The sequence below is a fragment of the Zerene cesonia genome, chromosome 26 (assembly GCF_012273895.1).
Source record: "Zerene cesonia ecotype Mississippi chromosome 26, Zerene_cesonia_1.1, whole genome shotgun sequence".
Classification (NCBI taxonomy): domain Eukaryota; kingdom Metazoa; phylum Arthropoda; class Insecta; order Lepidoptera; family Pieridae; genus Zerene; species Zerene cesonia.
This window is the reverse complement of record NC_052127.1, coordinates 4,831,982-4,850,725: the sequence shown is the minus strand read 5'-3', so window position 1 is coordinate 4,850,725 and position 18,744 is coordinate 4,831,982. Positions and strand designations below refer to the sequence as shown.

The 18,744-nt window shown below is 33.2% G+C and overlaps 1 protein-coding gene across 1 annotated transcript in view; it reads right to left on the bottom strand.

The window, feature by feature from the left end:
• Positions 1-18,744, bottom strand: part of LOC119836986 — an 82,226-nt gene that overhangs the window by 49,349 nt on the left and 14,133 nt on the right. Inside the window, exon 2 of the mRNA XM_038362465.1 lies at positions 123-714. Within this exon, the coding sequence (XP_038218393.1) occupies positions 123-690 (568 nt within the window). The 5' untranslated portion in view covers positions 691-714. The remainder of the gene's footprint in view (positions 1-122; positions 715-18,744) is intronic.

The following is an 18,744-nucleotide window of genomic DNA, read 5'->3' as shown; positions in this document are numbered from 1 at the left end:
ACACACACACACACACACACACACATACACACACGCGACCACACGTCTACTAATACACAACGAAAAACTTAAAAAGACACCGCAAAATTAAAATTATTTCCTATTAAAGTAAAACAACTCACCATCATAAGAATCAGGGATATACAGCGGCTTCCCCACCAGCTTCCCCTTCTTTCCCGATAGCGGCACGGCCTCCACCCGCCTGTGCGCCTCCAACACACGATACAACAACACTGCCCTATCCTCACCGTCCAATTTCACTACACGGGGCAAGGAAAACTTATCAACGAAATCTTTAAGCGTCATGCATTCACTCTCTCCCTCCGGCTCCGCGGAGTCGTTCCTTCTACCGAGCAAGAAGTTGTCGGCCCATTCTGGCGCGTTCGGCCTCCTTTCTAGATACTCCAGTCTCCTCTCGGAACTCCGTGGTTTGTACCTGGGCGGTCTATCGCGACGGACCAGCGCTTCGTTGGCTTCAGCTAACCACCTGGTGACCAGCCTCTCCCGTTCCACGTCCAAGTACCGTGGTTTGGACGCGTCACACGCGAACCGGGCCGCGTCAAAACAGTACTGCGGGGGCGGGGGTCGTATCCGCGGGGGAAAGAAGCGGGGCGGGACGTAAGGGGGATGTGGGGCGTAGGCGGGCGGCGTCCTCGGCCCTGAGCCCTCTACTGACGCCGTGCGAAACATTGTTTCAAGCCATGCTAAATGCACCTAGAACAAAAAACACAAGTCATTATTATGCGAGAAAACTTATATATTTTGAAAAGCATTATACAAAAGAGTGCTATTTAAATTCGTTGTTGCTTTATATGCCTAATCGCGTTATCACAAAGAACACAATAGAACCATATATAACGATAACAAAACAAATACATCAGAACAAAGATTATAAGTTAGATACAATGATTTTAACATCGCTTATCAATTTCTTAATTATCAAATTTTTTTATTGTCACAAAATGAAGAAGGTAACAACTTCAGCATAATTTATTCGGTGATTAGTTTATGCGTATTATATTGTATATATACTACTACGTTACTTTACGTTATTGTTTTCGGTTTCTAAGAAAGCAATAATAAATGCATATATAAAAAACTTAATTTCCCTATAATTAGTCCTATACCATAATATAAATAGATAATTTATGATACTTCTGAGCTCACCACATTTTCTCACGGCAAAAATAAAGTTATTAGAATCCTCGCAAGATATAATCGGATTGGTTTATTTTTATGCACTGGTCAATTAACCGAAAGCCAATTAATTAAGAAGATAGTACTAATGTATAAACTATAGGGTTGTGAGGAAGTTTTAATTAAAGTCTTTACTGACTGAGTAAAATTATGAGCATATCTTATTGTGCGACGGATGTTTGTAACTTGGCCGGACTCCGAGTGAATTTAATAGAATCTCTTTGGGACCACTTTTTTGTAACATATTTTTTGAACTGATTCCAATTAAAGGAACAGTAAGTACATAAATATTTAAAGAGTGAATACCCTGTTTTTGAACAAATATAAAAATACTTGCATACCCGGCCACGCGTTGCTGTGGCTGAGGAATAATTAAAAATATTTCGATTATAAATTATTGGGATAATTAATCGACATAAAAACTATCCTATATCTTAAGTTGGAACAAATTACACATAAAATGCCAAATTTCATCAAAATCGGTTTAGTCGGTGAAGAGTTCATCGGGAGATACATCATGACACTGGATTTTTATATATTACGAAGATTCATCAGATGACTATTCGATAATTTTCTATTATGAAATCAAATGATTTTATTGCTTCTATATTCATCTGATCATGACCTGTGAATAGAGAGTATAAACACACAGAAAAGTAAATACTTCTTAAAGAAATATAAAAAGTTAAAATTGCAACAACATCTAAATTGATTAAATCTAGTATCTCATGCCATTAACACTGAGGCCGATATAATAAGGGTTATTGGCTCTTATAATTACAATTTTCATCGCACGATCTCGCAAAAACTATGCCAAGTCATGTCAAGTTTTGAACGTACTTAGATATAATAAATTTACTCCATTCATCGTTCAAAAGAAAAAGGAATCTGTTATTTTTTAACAACTTTTAAAGTAGAGTTGGATAAATTTTTAATTTAAACCTAATTTTTTTTGGTAATTTTTGCATTGAAGAACCTTGCAATTTGTTAAGTTCACATGATTATTAGTAAACTGTAAAATTAAATATCAATTCCAAGTATATCAGTCTCATTCAATTAAATATTGAACCACCAGTCTATCGCCATATATTCGCGTTACAGGTACATCAATAAAACCGCTTCTATGTCTCATTATACCATTTTTTATCATCAAGCGCGTAACAAACCTGTTTTGACACTTGAAAGACAGTATAATGATGTTAGTACATGGCAACTCGTAGCCCTCACGGTCGCGGGTAGGTTGTATACAAAATAGAATTTTACAAACAACGATAATGACAGAGCAAAGTAATTGCTTATCTATGACATTGAGTGGGCGAGCTTGCTTATTTATGTGTTCTGAACGTCTTTTAATATGTTCGAAATTATCCCATAATCAAGGGTTTTAGATTTCGCAGCTATATATATTCGGTTGCCTGGTAGAGATCGCTACCAAGCGATAAGGCCGCCCTTTGGGAATTTAATTTAAGTTTCTTTTGTTCGACTGCTTATTTTTGAATTTTTTACGCAATAAAGAATTTTCATTCATTCATTCATTCACATATACATTTGCATCGTTGAAATGACTATTATGTTAGAGTATTTTCGCTTTTTTGTGCATGTAAATAACATTTTGCTCAATAAGTAAAGTAGGATTTTATGTGTTTTAACGATATTTAGAAATTTTCGCAACCAAACTATTCAGAACCTTTATTTGGAACATAATAGCTCAGTCCGCACATAATCAACGAATTTCATAATAAATATGTCATCGCAACCATCACTATCGAGAGAATTCTGAAGCAAGTAAGAAGTATTCGTTAAATTAGTTCTAGAACATTCCATATAAACGCCGGATAGTGCGTTTTCTAAAAACTACGTGCCACTAATGGGATAATTTGACTATTAATCTAATTATTCGTAGGGTTTTAATTATTTTGCAATAACGTTTTCGTTTCCTTTTCGTGCTCACAAAATCATGCGTAATAGTTTGGAAAATACATGATTCAGATCTCATTTTATGTATACAAGAAAATATAATTAATGTCTTGTATAGTAATGTCATTGTTTCATGACAGCACAGATTGTATAAAGAATGCTATTGTCTATTATCATTGTCTATAAATACATGACATATATTCACATACCTACTCTATAGTCTATTGAACAAAGCATTTTAATCTCTTGTTCTATTCAATCAAAACCATCCCTCGTCTTACCATCAGCCATATTTGTTTTTTCCTATTATAATGTTAATTAATAATAAAAAATAAGAACTTTAAGAGTTAGTTTAAAAAAACACACGCACGTGCAGACATGACGTGACGGTTTTGGCGGTTAATTCAATACTTTTACTTTTTTATGCTTTTCGGTGTGGTTATATCCGTTCTTTTATCTTTTATTTTTTATAACAAGATGAAAAGAAAGAGTTTGAAAGGGATTAAATGTCAGATATAATAAGAAAATAGCTTAATTTACATTTTCAAATCTATATAACTTAATATAAGTGTTTATGTTGTTATCATACTTTGTCGTGACATCGCTCCATATTTTTTAATTTATAGATCAGTTAATTAATTTTGCTTATAAAATCCAATAAAAAATGAGTTTCTTTAATGACACAGCACCAAAAAATCTTCATATAGCTTTAACAAGGTTCTATCAGTTTCGTCACAAAAAAGAAGAACTAGCATCTATAAAAACAGGTGTATTTACTGTAACTACTCTACCATAACTACCGAATCAAACTACAAACTCATTATGTAGCAAAAACGTTCTTAATATATATATGGAAAAAAACTAATACATATTTCAATGTCAATATCTGAGTCACACACAGGTTCTACGAAATGGTATTATATATTTAATCTGTGTATGTATTGGCATATGTCATATGTGAATATTTCTTTTGTATAAAGCTTTTAGAAGTTGAAACTTATTGCCATAATGGAAGAAATATAAAGCTTTTATCTTAGACATCGTGTCGTTAATGTTTATGTATATTTTTAGTTTATATAAATAATTAAATAAAAATAAATAAATAAAAACCTTTTCATATGATACAAGAATAAGAAATTAAAGTTAACATTATTAAAATCATTACACCGTTATACTAAATGGTTTCAAGTGGGTTGATTTTACATACTAAACACGATTTTGTGTATCAAATTGTAAAAATAAAGATAGCCGTTAATATATATTTACGTATAATCATAGGAGCCTTATTATCATCAACCACTGCAGAGACACAGCCGTCCTATGAAGGTTCAGGTCGTAATCCAGCAAGTTGGGCAAGTGCGAGTCGACAGACTGGTGATTAATTATTTTCCTTCAACATTGCGAGCAGTAATGTGGACAATATGCTAGTATGCTAGTATGCTAATATGCTAGTAGATATCTTGCACGCTCATCTCGAACCTTCGATCGCTTGCTTTAAAGTCTAAGGTCCTAACCACTAAACCACCTCTCTGCTCTTCTCTAAACGAATTATTCTAATAAACAATCACCTCATAAAGAGTTCATTCGTCCAAACGACCTTGAATATTGTCAAAACTAGCCAAACAACGGTGCGTGGGATTGAAAAATACACGCCATGCCGTATTATGAAGCTTATTATGAAATAATTACGTTGCATATGGACATTAAAGAGACAAACTGTGCAATCTTACTGTTAAGAATTGAAATAGAAATACGCAATTATTAACTAATTAATACATTTTCCACGTTCTAGTGTGAGATGGACTAGATTTATGTATTGGCTAATATAATAATAGATAATGGTATAATTATTCTGAGGTAATTTACTTGTAATGCGGTATTATGTTTCTTTCATAGCATTAAGACGGTTAAATTTAGCACTATCGCTTGGTCTTGAAGAAAATTATCGTTTTAGTGATGTCCTAAAACCAGTAGAAGGTTCATATTTTCTTTATATCAATCATACATACTGACTCCGTACACCACAGACATTGTTCATATTTCTTCAACGAAAACATCTCATAAGTCCTGTAGTTTATACTAAATACGATTGCAAAATATATTATCGATTCGTTATTGTAATTACGCTTCAGTTCAACACGTTTATTTTGAACTAGCTGCGCCCCGCGGTTTCACCCTCGTAAGTCCGTATCCCGTAGGAATATCGGGATAAAAAGTTGCTCATATGTTATTCCAGTTCCACGCACCAAATTTCATTGCAATCGGTTCAGCAGTTTTTGCGTGAAAGAGTAACAAACACACATCCTTACAAACTTACGCATTTATAATATTTGTAGGATTTACAAATCTTTTATATCGGATTTATTGATACAATTCTTCTGTAACGTCTCTCGGTCAATTAAAACATATATTATGTATTAAACATTGAAACATAAAACAAGTTAAACACTGCAAAGAGGTCTAACAAGAAAGTCCTCTATCGTTTCAACGTATGACTGTCTACACTAATCATCCGCATTTTCTATTTATATTAAAAAAACACTTCTGCATAAAACAATAATTAAAAACCGGCCCGCCTAAGTAGATACAGAGAAATCTAGCAATAATTATAAGCGTAGGAAGTAACAAATTTGCGCTTCCAGTAAAAATCTCACGAATAGATGCGTATGAATACATTAATAAAGGTACAAAAAGGGGATTCAATTTATAGCGGCGGGTTATACGCTATGCAGCGGATGTCATCGCTGACGAATATGGGTGGTAGAGGCCAGATAGTATTGTATAGTGTACGTTATAAACGTTTGGCGGAAACGTAATAATTTGATTTGGGAGTATTCTCTGTTTTATTTTAAACAATGTATATTAAAAATCCCTGACCGAAAGGTCCACCGGTCTTATGCTTTTCGGTTTTAAATTTATAAATATACGAGTACTAGGCTCCGCTTGGATATGAAGATTCCTGTTTTATGCCAAAGGAGCATTTAATCGGAATAAAAAGTATGTTATCACCCAAGTCAGCTAATACCCTGTCTGTATACCAAAGTGCATGAAAATCCGTTAAGCAGTTTCAGCATGATTGACGGACAAACAACCAAACAAACTTTTCAGTGATTCAGTACCACAACCTGAGGAAAATAAAACAATGACTCTCTAGAAGAAAAATAATTTTTACAGTCATAGTCTTATATATAAAAGTTAGTCTCGCTAAAACTCGAGAATGGCTGGGCCGATTTTGATAATTTTGGTTTTGATGCTCTTAATAGTCCAGGGACGGTTTAAAAGGTAAAAATACGGATAAATGTTTCAAAAAAAGGACAGTGGCGTTGCGAAGTTCGCCGGGTCAGCTAGTTCGCAATACACGTTTGTTGTTTAGTAAATATGTCTTTCGTCTAAGCTCTATAACAAATCGATGTAAAATGCCACATAATATTATCTACTCGTTCTATAATTATACAATAAATTAATAATATATAATAGTTTAAAAAAAACTAAAAAACACGCTTTAACAAAAATCATATTTTGCAAATTGAAAAATGGAATAATTTTATCAAATTAGTGTATTGTCATCGGTCCTTAATAAATCTACAAAGTTTGAACGAAATCTAGCCGTTTAAAGTGGGTCAAAATCGCGCCCAAAGAAGTCGGTTACAAACAAACAAACATACAAACATACAGGTGAAGCTAATAAAAAGCGTGTAAAAATATATTTTCATTGTTTAAAATAATTCACGTATTTATTCACATTAGTATTACTTAATTTGATGATTGATGTACATCTGTTTCACTGATCGATTTTCTTTACGGACAAGTAGGTGATCAACCTTCTGTGTCCTGCCAGACCGAGACAATTTTTTTTTTTTTTTTTTTACGTCCCCACCGGGAATTGAACCCAGGACCCCTCGGTTCTACGATCACGCGTTAACCACTATACAAAGAAGGCGGTCAAATACCTTTAGTTACACATTTATTATTATATTGATATTTATAAATAGAATAATTTATAGTTACACCGCTCTCTGTTCATACAACATCCAGTTATTCCCTTGCGTCCACGTTGGACACGACCACGCCACGTCAAGTTTAGACTCCAATATGCCATAACCCCCTCAGGGCAGCAAACGTCTTTGCGTTCCTGCGTTCCACAGCTTAGATATACAATAATAACAGATGTTATATAACTTGTATTTCAATGATAATATTTATGTCCGTTTGCTAAGTATATTGGAGGTATTCGATTTATTAATTTAACTATCGATCGTATGGTGCTTTATTGTGTGAGTAAACTTCTTCGTATGTGCTAACAAGAATTTATGATACTATTAGCTTTTGCCCGTGGCTGCGCATGCGTTAAATTAGGAGTAGTTTATTATATATTATTGTATATATTAAATACATTTAAACGTTCCTCTTGAATCACTCTATCTATTAAAAAACCCACATCAAAATCCGTTGCTTAGTTTTAAAGATTTATGCATACCTACATACATACATCAGGACAGATGCGGGAAGCGACTTTGCTTTATTCTATCTAGTTATTACGATAGATCAATCTGCCTACGTTTATGCATATTATACCAGTAGTAGCTGCAATCATAGAAATTCAAATGTCAAAATAGACTTATCTTACTATGTTAATATTATTTCTTATACTGGTACCCTATTTAAATTCCATCGAAATTACTAACAGAACTAACCTAACTAACCAGTTCACAACCTCGAAACTAGCAGTTGCTGATGTTCAAAGAAAAACAAATTATTAAGAAACATTATCACAATTTTATACCAACAACGCGAAATAAAATTGCACTAACAATAAAATAGTTTTCAAACACAAACATACGAAGTGTACTCAATGACAAAACACTCACACAACAACCTCAAGATTAATATCATTATTGAGTAAAAACCAAGGATTTTAATACAATTATAATGTGGGAAAATTTACTATAGACCATTCATCGGTGTAAGGAAACGCTGGTGACCCCAAATCTTCTACTTGCTGAAGGCAGTAACCGATTGTTATTTGTACTTACAGTAACTTGGAGATATCGTTAATGGAATAATAAGGAAAGTTTAATTAATTATAAAAGTTATACTAGTATTATAGTTTTGCATTATTTAGGATCATTACGGTAGTACACGAGTTAATATATTTTGCATCTAGTCTATTTACCACTACCAATTTATGTTATACATAGATGGATGCCTTCTCCACTAAACGCCAATAATAATAAAAAAGTTGCATAATTATTGATGCAGTCATTAAGGATGGAGTCAACCACCCAGAAATCAGAAAAAAATCCATATTTAGAAAGGAATTACTAGGAAAAAACAATATTTAACCAACATTATACGAACGTGTGACGTCATAAAGCTTGCCCATGCCGAATACTACTTTGAATCGTCTTTTATTCAAACTGGATCAACTTTACTCCTCTTTAACTATAGCTAGATAATGCCTCAATGACATAACGTAATAAATTCTTTAAAAAAATATGCTAATCGCACCGTAACAATCAATTTACATCCCTACATCTACTGTCATAAGGTTCAAACGACCCTGACACATGAAGCATGTAGATCGTGCATTAAATATATTTAATTAACTAATATAAATAAGCGCAACTAATAGAAACCTTGGTTGAAATAAGCGGTGAAAATTCTATTACAAGCCAGTGGTAATGACCTAACCTTTGGGTTCATGTTATGAGATATGCTTGATTTAATGTAATTACCGTTCCTTCGTAAAGTGTAGATATATGAAAATGGATTTCTTGCATATTTTAGAGACTTTATTATCTTTGTCGTCATGAATATATTGTTGGGCTATCGTTGGGTGGTACGAGATATTAGTGAAAATTACTTTAGTTTAAACAGAAGGTGAGTAAACATGCGAAGAATTTGATTTATATCACACAAAATCTATAATAATTAATATTTTAAAATAATATAACATAATAGGTTTATATTTCTATTATGTTTAATTTGAATAGATCATAAATATATGAATCCAAGACTCTATGTATGCACAGAACTATTACACCAACATACTTCCTCAGTACTATGTTTTAGGTTTCCATTGTTTTTACCAAGATAACACATAAAATAACGCTCAGACCCAGGGCGCACGCTTAATAGGACAAATTTACTGTTACATGCGTGTCATTAAAAACATGCCTTTAGTTCTAAGTCTATCAACTAATCATTCGTTTTCCACGGTTCTAAACTCAAAACAAATGCAGCAAACAACAAGTTGAAGAAGAACATGATCTTAAGACGATATACCACATTAGCGTAATGGGCCCTCCGTCCATCAATGTATCAGCCAATTTATTGTAGCAAGGAAGCGATACAGTATTATGCTCTTAAGGAATCCAACACAGCTATTAAGCGCGCGAATCGGAAATTCCCGTAGCTGGTTTAATTATTGGTACCTCGGACTTCAATCGAATCGTCGGAGGTACGAGACTAGACTTGCAAACATATTTTTTAATTTTCTGTACATTATCCTAACCTGTTATAATTTGTAAAATGATTGTGAGGGAACCGGCATGTTCCAGAATCAAATTTGACGACATATGACATCTGCTAAACCATACATGACCAGCGTTCTTGATTCTCAGAAACATCAACAAATTAACTTAACAATTAAAGTGAAATTAAAAAAAAAGTAAAAAGAAGTTCATCATCATCATCATCATCAGCCCATATATGTTCCCACTGCTGGGACACAGGCCTCCTATGAGGGTTCAGGCCATAATCCACCACGCTGGCCAAGTGCGGGTTGGCAGATGTCACATGTCGTCGAACTTTTTAATTCTTGGACATGCCGGTTTCCTCACGATGTTTTCCTTCACCGTTTAAGCAGTGGTGATGTTATCCACATGCGCAGATAAATTGAAAAATCAATTTATTGCCCGGTCTCGAACCCCGACTTACCGATTTTGAAGTCCGAGGTTCTCACCACTGAGCCACCACTGCCACACAAAAAGAAGTTGCATTTTCATAATAACTACAACTAATTTGTAACGCCTGATAGACTCAAAACATTCAATTCGAAAGTTCCAAAATAACGATCTAACACGGAAATAAATGTCATAGCAATAATCAATAAAAAAGCAAACTCCGGAACAAATAAATGTCACATTGATATAACATTCTTCCGCGAAATGCAATAGATTCAAGAACATACATAAAAAACTAAAGTCTACTTCACTACGACCATCACAAGTTACTTTTTAATGCTATTCATTAGTAGGGTTATCTGTATTTTTTGATAAATCTCTGGTAGAGGCACAGATAACATAATACTATATTAGTAGTGGCAAAAATATCCGTTTTTGTATTTTTTTTGTTTGTTCCAAATGATTTAAAAACTTTTATTAAACTATATAATTACAATATTCTTTAGATTTAAGCTTGACTCATTATCATCACTAACCATTTAATAATATTAGATACAGCTTTCGGTAAATGTTATTATAAAAGTGTTTCCAGATGGAGGCTAATTTAATAAATAAATGTTTGAGTTTGAATATGCTATTTATCGGCAAATCTCTATATCATTCATAGGCATATAAGATTATAATTTTTTTTTTTTTTTTTTATAACAGAGCGGGCAACCGAGCAAGTGGGTCACATGAGGCAACGCCACTGCCCATGAGCATTCACAAAGCTGTTATAGCTTTTGTGGATATAATATCTTTAAATTACCACCCTTCTAAAAAGGATTAATATCATCTACCTATTACACAATATATACACATAGGTATAATGATGACTTAACACCTATTGTTTCTTTAATATTATTTTATAAAAAAATACGTTATTTATGAAGCGTTGAACTAATTATACACTTAATTGTCTTCACAGTTAGACCGTTTCGAAATACATCGCAAAAACACGAATTCCTAGCGAATTGTGAGGCAAATAGCTGTCATTAGGCACAAAGGTCAGCCGTTGTGTATAATCCATCTATAATATAATGTGCATAAAGGAAAAATGTCAACAAACTTTCACGTATCCCATTGTTGCTCGTGCATTGCGTAACGTGGAAACGGTGCCGCGTGCCGGATCGTAGGAAAATGGTTATGTGATAATTCTTTGGATTGTTGTGGTGTGTTTTTTTTTTGTAATTTTTCACGCGATGCGCGTATAAGGGTATTGATATACATTTCTCAAATACAATGTTTTTTGAGAAATTTTGAAAGAATAGAAAAAATTTGATCACGAGGCAGGATTCGAACCTGCGTTTCTTGCCTAACCGTAGCAACGCTGTTTTTTTTTAGAAATTAACAATGTTTTTTTTTTTAAGAAATTAAAGACTTTTAAAAGGATTTTTAGATTTATTCATTATATTATTAACCCGACGTTTCGAACGCTTTACAACGAGCTTGGTCACGGGGAGACTATATAAATATAAATAAATAAATACAATGTTTTTTTTAATCAGCTATAACTGTCTCACTGCTGGACAAAGGCCTCTCTCCCCTCTGTCCACATCTTCCTATTGAGAGAAAGAAATACAATTAAGTTTAATTTAATATTCATTTACTAACAAGTCATGTACAAACAGTCAAAAAACTGCTCTGTAGATTCACGATTTGCTTACAGGATGAGGCTGTCCGAGACCCAGAAAACAACTCATAGGCCCCAATAAGTTAACAATAAGATTTATAATAATCATGAACAGAGGGTATGTTATGTTTCAATCTTAGTAAATTACCCCCAATTATTCCTCATTCGGATAGGACAACTTCGCCGCATTTTTATATATTTTATTTATATAAGCATGGCCCACGTTTGAATTTAATTTAATCGTCCGGTTTTCACTAAAAAGCATAATTAATGTGAACTACACCGGTTAACCACTTCATGTAAAGACGGACTAAAAAACACCGGACGTATATATATTACTAACTATTAGTACTTTATTCTGTAATAAGGTTAACTGGTAGATATTATGTACCTACGTAAAGTTTATATTTAAAAAATGCACGCAACAATTTGCGAAGGAGCATATAAACTTATATTCATTAATAACATATACGTAAACTAAGCTCACAAATCAAGCGAAGCCGCGAGTATTGACTAGTTGCGAGAATTCTAATAGGAACACTTTCAGATGAGCATTTCGTAAACCGACGCAGTTGATAAAAATCATAATTGTACTCATTTCTAGAAACAATTACACGCACTAATCAACGATCAATCATAAAGAACAAAAATCTTACGCTCGCAGACAATGGGTCGCGTGGGAGACGCGATCGTGACGTAACCATTACTCAAGCTTCATAAACAATACTATTTTTATCTATTTTAACATGAAAATGTTAATGTTAAACGAAATTACTTGGGGTGGGGGACCTCATGGCGCAGGGCCGCATGTGAAAGAGGGCAGCAGGATACGCCAAATTTTTATTAATTTGAAAATGTAAAACATACATAGATACGTGTAATAGCACAAATTTTGAGATACTTTATTGAGACAGACACACTGCGTAGTCTTAGTAGTCCAACACATATTTCCAGTCAGGCCCCAAGCGGCAATAATCCTAGATACGCCCCTGTATTAATCTACATAGATGTGTTAGAGTTGTTGCGAGATTCGTGATCTAATTATTTTGGAAAAATTGAATACAAAAATACATTAATATGGGTAAGTCAAGGAAATAAGCAACTCGCATCCGAGATAAAAAGTTACACGACAAAAAACTAAAATCATTTAAAACCCACGCGTAAACATTACTTTAAATGTATCTGGTATATTTGAAATAGAAATGAATCGATTGAAAACCCACGGAGCTATCAATGAACGAAAACGACAAAACGAATTGTGAATTGAGAACCTTCTTCGTTATTAGGAAGGCCGGTTAAAAAATTATTAAAATAATAAGATCTCACTATGAATGATTCTATAAAATAAATGACACGCACTGAAAACAAGCCAATATTAGCATGTCGCCTCCTCTAAGGATGTGAAATCCTGCAAGCGCGAGCGTGACGCATATATTATCGTTGTTTCAAACATAACCTCAAATATCGAACCTCATGCAATGGAATCGACAAATTAAATTACAAACAAGAAGTATTATATAATACACGTGTTTATACGATAAATTTCACACTTGCGTGTTTATTTTTGCAGTCTTATGAATGAATAAATTTCCAATGCAAATGTGTGTTTACAGTTAGACAATATTAAATATGGTAATTTTTATTTGGTAATACTTAGCATATCGTTAAGCATGTGTCGTAAATATATTAAATATATATGGTCACTGCATAAATATACAATTTGATTTAATAAGTGATGTGATAAAAACTCTTTCTATAAATAATTCTTATTTACAAGAAAAAATCACTGACGTCCCTGGGCGAAGGTACCACACCACATTCTAGAGTAATAGCAATTTATAACAATTATTTCCTATCAAACAGAAGAAGAATCATCAAACAGTTGATATTCCACGGATATATTGAATTTGCCAAAATTAGTCTTGTCAAAAAAAAATCGAATTGAGGACCAGAAAGAAGAAAATGGCGTCGCAAATTAAGAAAAAGAGAGGTTGTTTTTTCTTACCCTATTGAAATAAGTAATAAGTATCAAATAAAAGATCGTTAAATATCACGACATCACACTAAATTGATCTCAGTAGGGTTTTTGTTGTAATAATAATAGTTGAGTTTGCCTATTATGAATATTGTAATAAACTAGCTGCGCCCCGCGGTTTCGCCCGTGTGATTTCTTATCCAGTAGGAGAATCGGGATAAAAAGCCTATATGTTATTCCAGTTGTCCAGCTGTCTACTTACCGAATTTCATTGCAATCGGTTAAGTCGATTTTGCGTGAAAGAGCAACAAACACATACATATCCTTACAAACTTTCACATTTATAATATTAGTAGGATTAGTAGGATAGGATTAGTAGGATTAATCAACAATCGTATTCTGCTATTTACTTATAATAAAAGTGCATACAGTTAATTACATTTTGCATGAAAAAATTTACAAATAACGAAACAACAACTCAAAAACGTTACCCCTGTTACCCAGTCAAGTCAAGACTGGTGTCAAGACAGTGTTAATCTAATCTGAAAGCAGAATAAGGACAAATCATAATAAACAACGCGAGGGAATACCGACCAATTTTCATTCCGCAGTCTAAATATCGCAAAGAATTTTAAATAACCCCAATTAGAGTGATTTTACTGAATACGGCGACAGTAATGGTCAGAAAATGTACTTTGCCCTTATATATAAATGAATATCGGTAGATCAAAGGACTTCGCACTCAGGGCTGTGACTTGCGGCTTTGTTATAAGAATTCGTGGGAGTTTTTAATTCCGATGCAGTAGGGAATTCTAACGAGATAATAAGGTAAGCTATCTAACATACCATTAATGTGTTTAATTTTAGGGTTACTCGCGGTCCGCCCTGGCTTCGCCTGTTGTATATATTTAGCTTATAGACTATAGCACTCAATTAGTCAAGTTCCTGAGATTTATATGTTAAATCAAAGAACAATTAACATAAACGACTTATAGCAAAATTAGTAGCAATTTACATATACCTATCGTGGAATTGAATAGTTTAACTTGTACAGAGTTTATGAGTTTTCAGCGTAGAGTCATTATTTTTATTTCTAAACAAACTGTAAATATTTGCAATCAAAAGAGTTAGATATTCGAATACTAGCAATAATACAATCTAATAAAATATTTTAATAGTGAAGTCGCGTGTCCCCTTGTGGCGTAGGACACATGATATAGGTATAGGACACATGATATACATCTGTTTAACTGATCGATTACATAGATGATCAGTTTTCTATGTCCTGCCAGAAACATTTTTGTGGAATTAAGCCCAGAATCTATCGGTTCTACGTTCAAGCGTTAACTATTTTACCAAGTAGGCGGTCAAGATATTTGAAGGGTACTTTAATATTTTTCACGTGGCAACCCTATTCGCACTTGCGTTTATCTAGCGTGGATCGCAGTGTAGCTATAGCGCTGGGCGTTATTGCGATGTGCTGATACGTAATGTCTTATGTGTTTAATATGTAAGAAATTAAGATTTAAAGTTTTACTATAGCTGTTGTATATAGTTAAATGTAATGTTGTTCTATTCTGATTTTTATTTAGACAAAGTTGTCTATTCTTTAAAAGTTTCTCATAGACAAAAGTAATGTAAATTGGTTCTTATTTTAGCATGTGAGAGTTTACATTTACATATGCAACGTACATAAAATTCTACAGCATTTTATAAAAAGTTGAAATAAATGAACTAGACATTACTTTTGAATTGTCACAATACAGAAAAATAATAACGTTTCAGGAAGCAGTTTCTATAGAGAAGAGCCAGTAAAAAAAATCTATGGCTGCGTTTATAATTAAATGAATTTTAAATAATACTATAGATACCCCCCATTCTAAAATGGGACGTAAGGACAACAATTGTCTATCAACACATTACGATTCTCTCCAATCAGCAAAAATCCCACGAAGTTATCGAAGATTAAAAATAAAATACAGTCGAATTTAGAATCTTCGTTTTTGGGAACGTCGTTTTAAAACAATCCGTCAAAAGCCATCAATTCCAAATTACCACTGGCGCGCAATCTCTCACCAAACACTGTTGTACTCAAATTCGATTTCAAGTGCAGTTCGCGTCGTGTTACCATGTTACGGTACCATTTTTTCCTCACAAAATACAGTTAGATTGACGAGCTATTTCCTGGCAATCCGGATCTACTCAATTAGATGATTGATTAAGTTAGTCATTTTATTTCGTTATTTAAAACGTCTTCGCTATTCATTATTGTACGCTTGAAGATGTTGGCTAAATTTACCAGGATGTAGGAAGAAAAATAATACGCTTGTCATCCTGTCATAATAAATGTGGAAATGTGTTTCTTTATTTGTCTTTCATTTACGTGTCGTAAGCGTTATAATGGTATGATTATTGTGTCTGGAGTTAGGAGACTACAGAGTTGGAATAGAGTAAGATAGTCTACTTTTTCACTACGGTGAAACATATGGTTCGATCGATGGGAATTCATATTACCACGCGAACTAGTAAAAAGAAATAGGCTGTGTGTGAAGAAAATAATCCTACTTCCTACTAATATATAAACTAGCTGCAATGAAATTTGGTATGTAGACAGCTGGACAACTGGCTTAACATATAGTTAACTTTTTATCCGGATACTCCTACTGGATACGGACTTACGCAGCTAGTTGGATAATACAGTGCCTTCAAAGATTGTGTAGCTACAGACCAGGTTAATAAATTGTTACGGATTAAATAAAAGTACCTAAATTGAACTTCTTTAAACCGCTCAAATCAAAATTATTTATTGGTGTAAACCAAAGCTAGATACAGAAGTGTACTTTATTAAGGAGCATAATCTCAATTCAAATACTAAATTATTAACACGCTCATAGCTATAACGTACAGAAAGACATATTATAAAACATACATACATATACTGTAAGGATTCAGTATATTATATGATTCATTATACAGTATGTAAATTTATTACATTTAATTTGAAGGAAGTGCATGTCTCATATAAGTATCAAAATTTAGTTTTAAATGTCATACATTGTAATTACACCAGTTATACGACGATGACATTAAATTATGTCATAAATTATAATTCCAATGTCGAATAAAAGATAAAATCTATTACTATATTTATTACATTTGTGCGCACAACTACAGCTAATACTGAAAATTGAAAATAAAATATAATAATTTTATATTTCTCCTTATCTTTAGAGTTTATATAAAATATTATTTCCTTTTACATCCATTTAGAATCGACTTTTGACTTTGACGACGACGACGTTTGACTCGGAATAAGAGTTTTCATTTGATTTACTTATTGGTCTTATTAAACAACCATTTCAATTTCTTTTGTCGTTCTGAAGGTGACAACTGACAATGTTTTATTGTTGCGTAATACATTTAAATGATTTTACCTTTTTACGAAGTGAAGATTGTAATTATACGACAGGCTTGGTACAACATGTTCTGATTAACTATGAGGATTGTGATACCACGAAGTTTATTGGCACATTTTGGATCAAGCTTGGAGTAATTATTGGACGAATTGGATTGGATGACTAACACTAAATATTTTCTAAACCGTTATAACTTTGTGGTATCATCGTATATACAAGTATGAGATAATACCAAACAACGGGAAATCTCACAAACGACCTTGTGCAAACCCCCGTCCGACCCCCTTCCCAACCGCACTCATAAATTTACTACTAACTCCCATTTCAAAGTAAACACGTAATACATTACGAGTATTTGTATAGAATCAATTTTCTCCCTAACTGGCTCGCTATCCGATCGAATTATCTAACAGCGAATCCAGGGCGAAGTACCGTTTTTTTCACTCTTACCTTGCATCCGATTGCTCGCACCTATTTATTTGCTTATCCATTCATTTCGTCCATTGAACTCTTTACGTTTTGACATTTCGAAACAATATAAAATTAACTCTATGCCACGGTAATACCGTGTTTGTTTAACGCAAATGCAACGTGGTCTGGTCGCGGCTTGACAACTTTGTACTAGCTTTCTACTTCCTGTCCTCTACAATAGGTTACGCCTTTATTTGGTTACAATAAGGTTGTTTTTCCTTAGGAAATACAGGAACAAATGTAGATTTAGGCGCAGCAAGGTTTGTCAGTTTTTGTTTAAACAATTTTTCGTACGTGACAATCTGCTGAGTTGCTTCTTTAAGCGTCAAATACGGTGTTTATATTGACACCTAGGTCTAACGAGAACAGTGTTAGTTTACTTTAAATTTAGGTTTTTAGTAGAAGCAAATGATGTTACCACTAAGTAGCATATATATAACGCCCCGACTTCGCCCGGAAAGTCATTAATAGTAATTGAAATAATATAAACTATCCTCTCTTTTGAGTTGGATCAAACTGCACATGGTGTGCAAATTTAATTAAAATTGCTAATAAGTTAACGAGTCCATCGAGGACAAAGAACGTGAAACAGATTTAAAATAATACAGCAGGCACTATTTACTTCTAATGCAAAACTACAAAATTAAATAGTACCTATTTAAAACATTTAAAAATACATATTTAATAACAACACGCAACTCTAAGCCTGAAGGTTAATTACTATGACCTCTTTATTACGATTTCTTTAAATTATAAGAATCGTTTATTTAGTAATTTGATGCTAAGGGCGTAGATGATGATATAATTTACAGCACATATTAGTGAAAAACATATTTTAATTGTCCTATAATATTGTATAATACTTCTTTCATCTTTTAGACGAAAGATTATATATCTATACAAAGTTACTACACCCAAATAAAGAAAATTAAATCTTAATGATTTAACATTATCCACTGGTTCCTCAAAACGATTTTATACCATTTTCACTAAGCTATTGCTAATCTTCATTTAGTGTTCTCAGTTCTCTCTCTCTCCCTCTCTCCAGTTAGTAACTCCTTTTTATTGCTATTCTCAGTTGTCTCTCTCTCTTCAGTTATTAACTCTTTTTAGGTTCTATACTTAGTCTGGCCATAAATACTGTTACACTTAATTATAAAAAAATATTACATTTGAATTTCGAATCTGTCA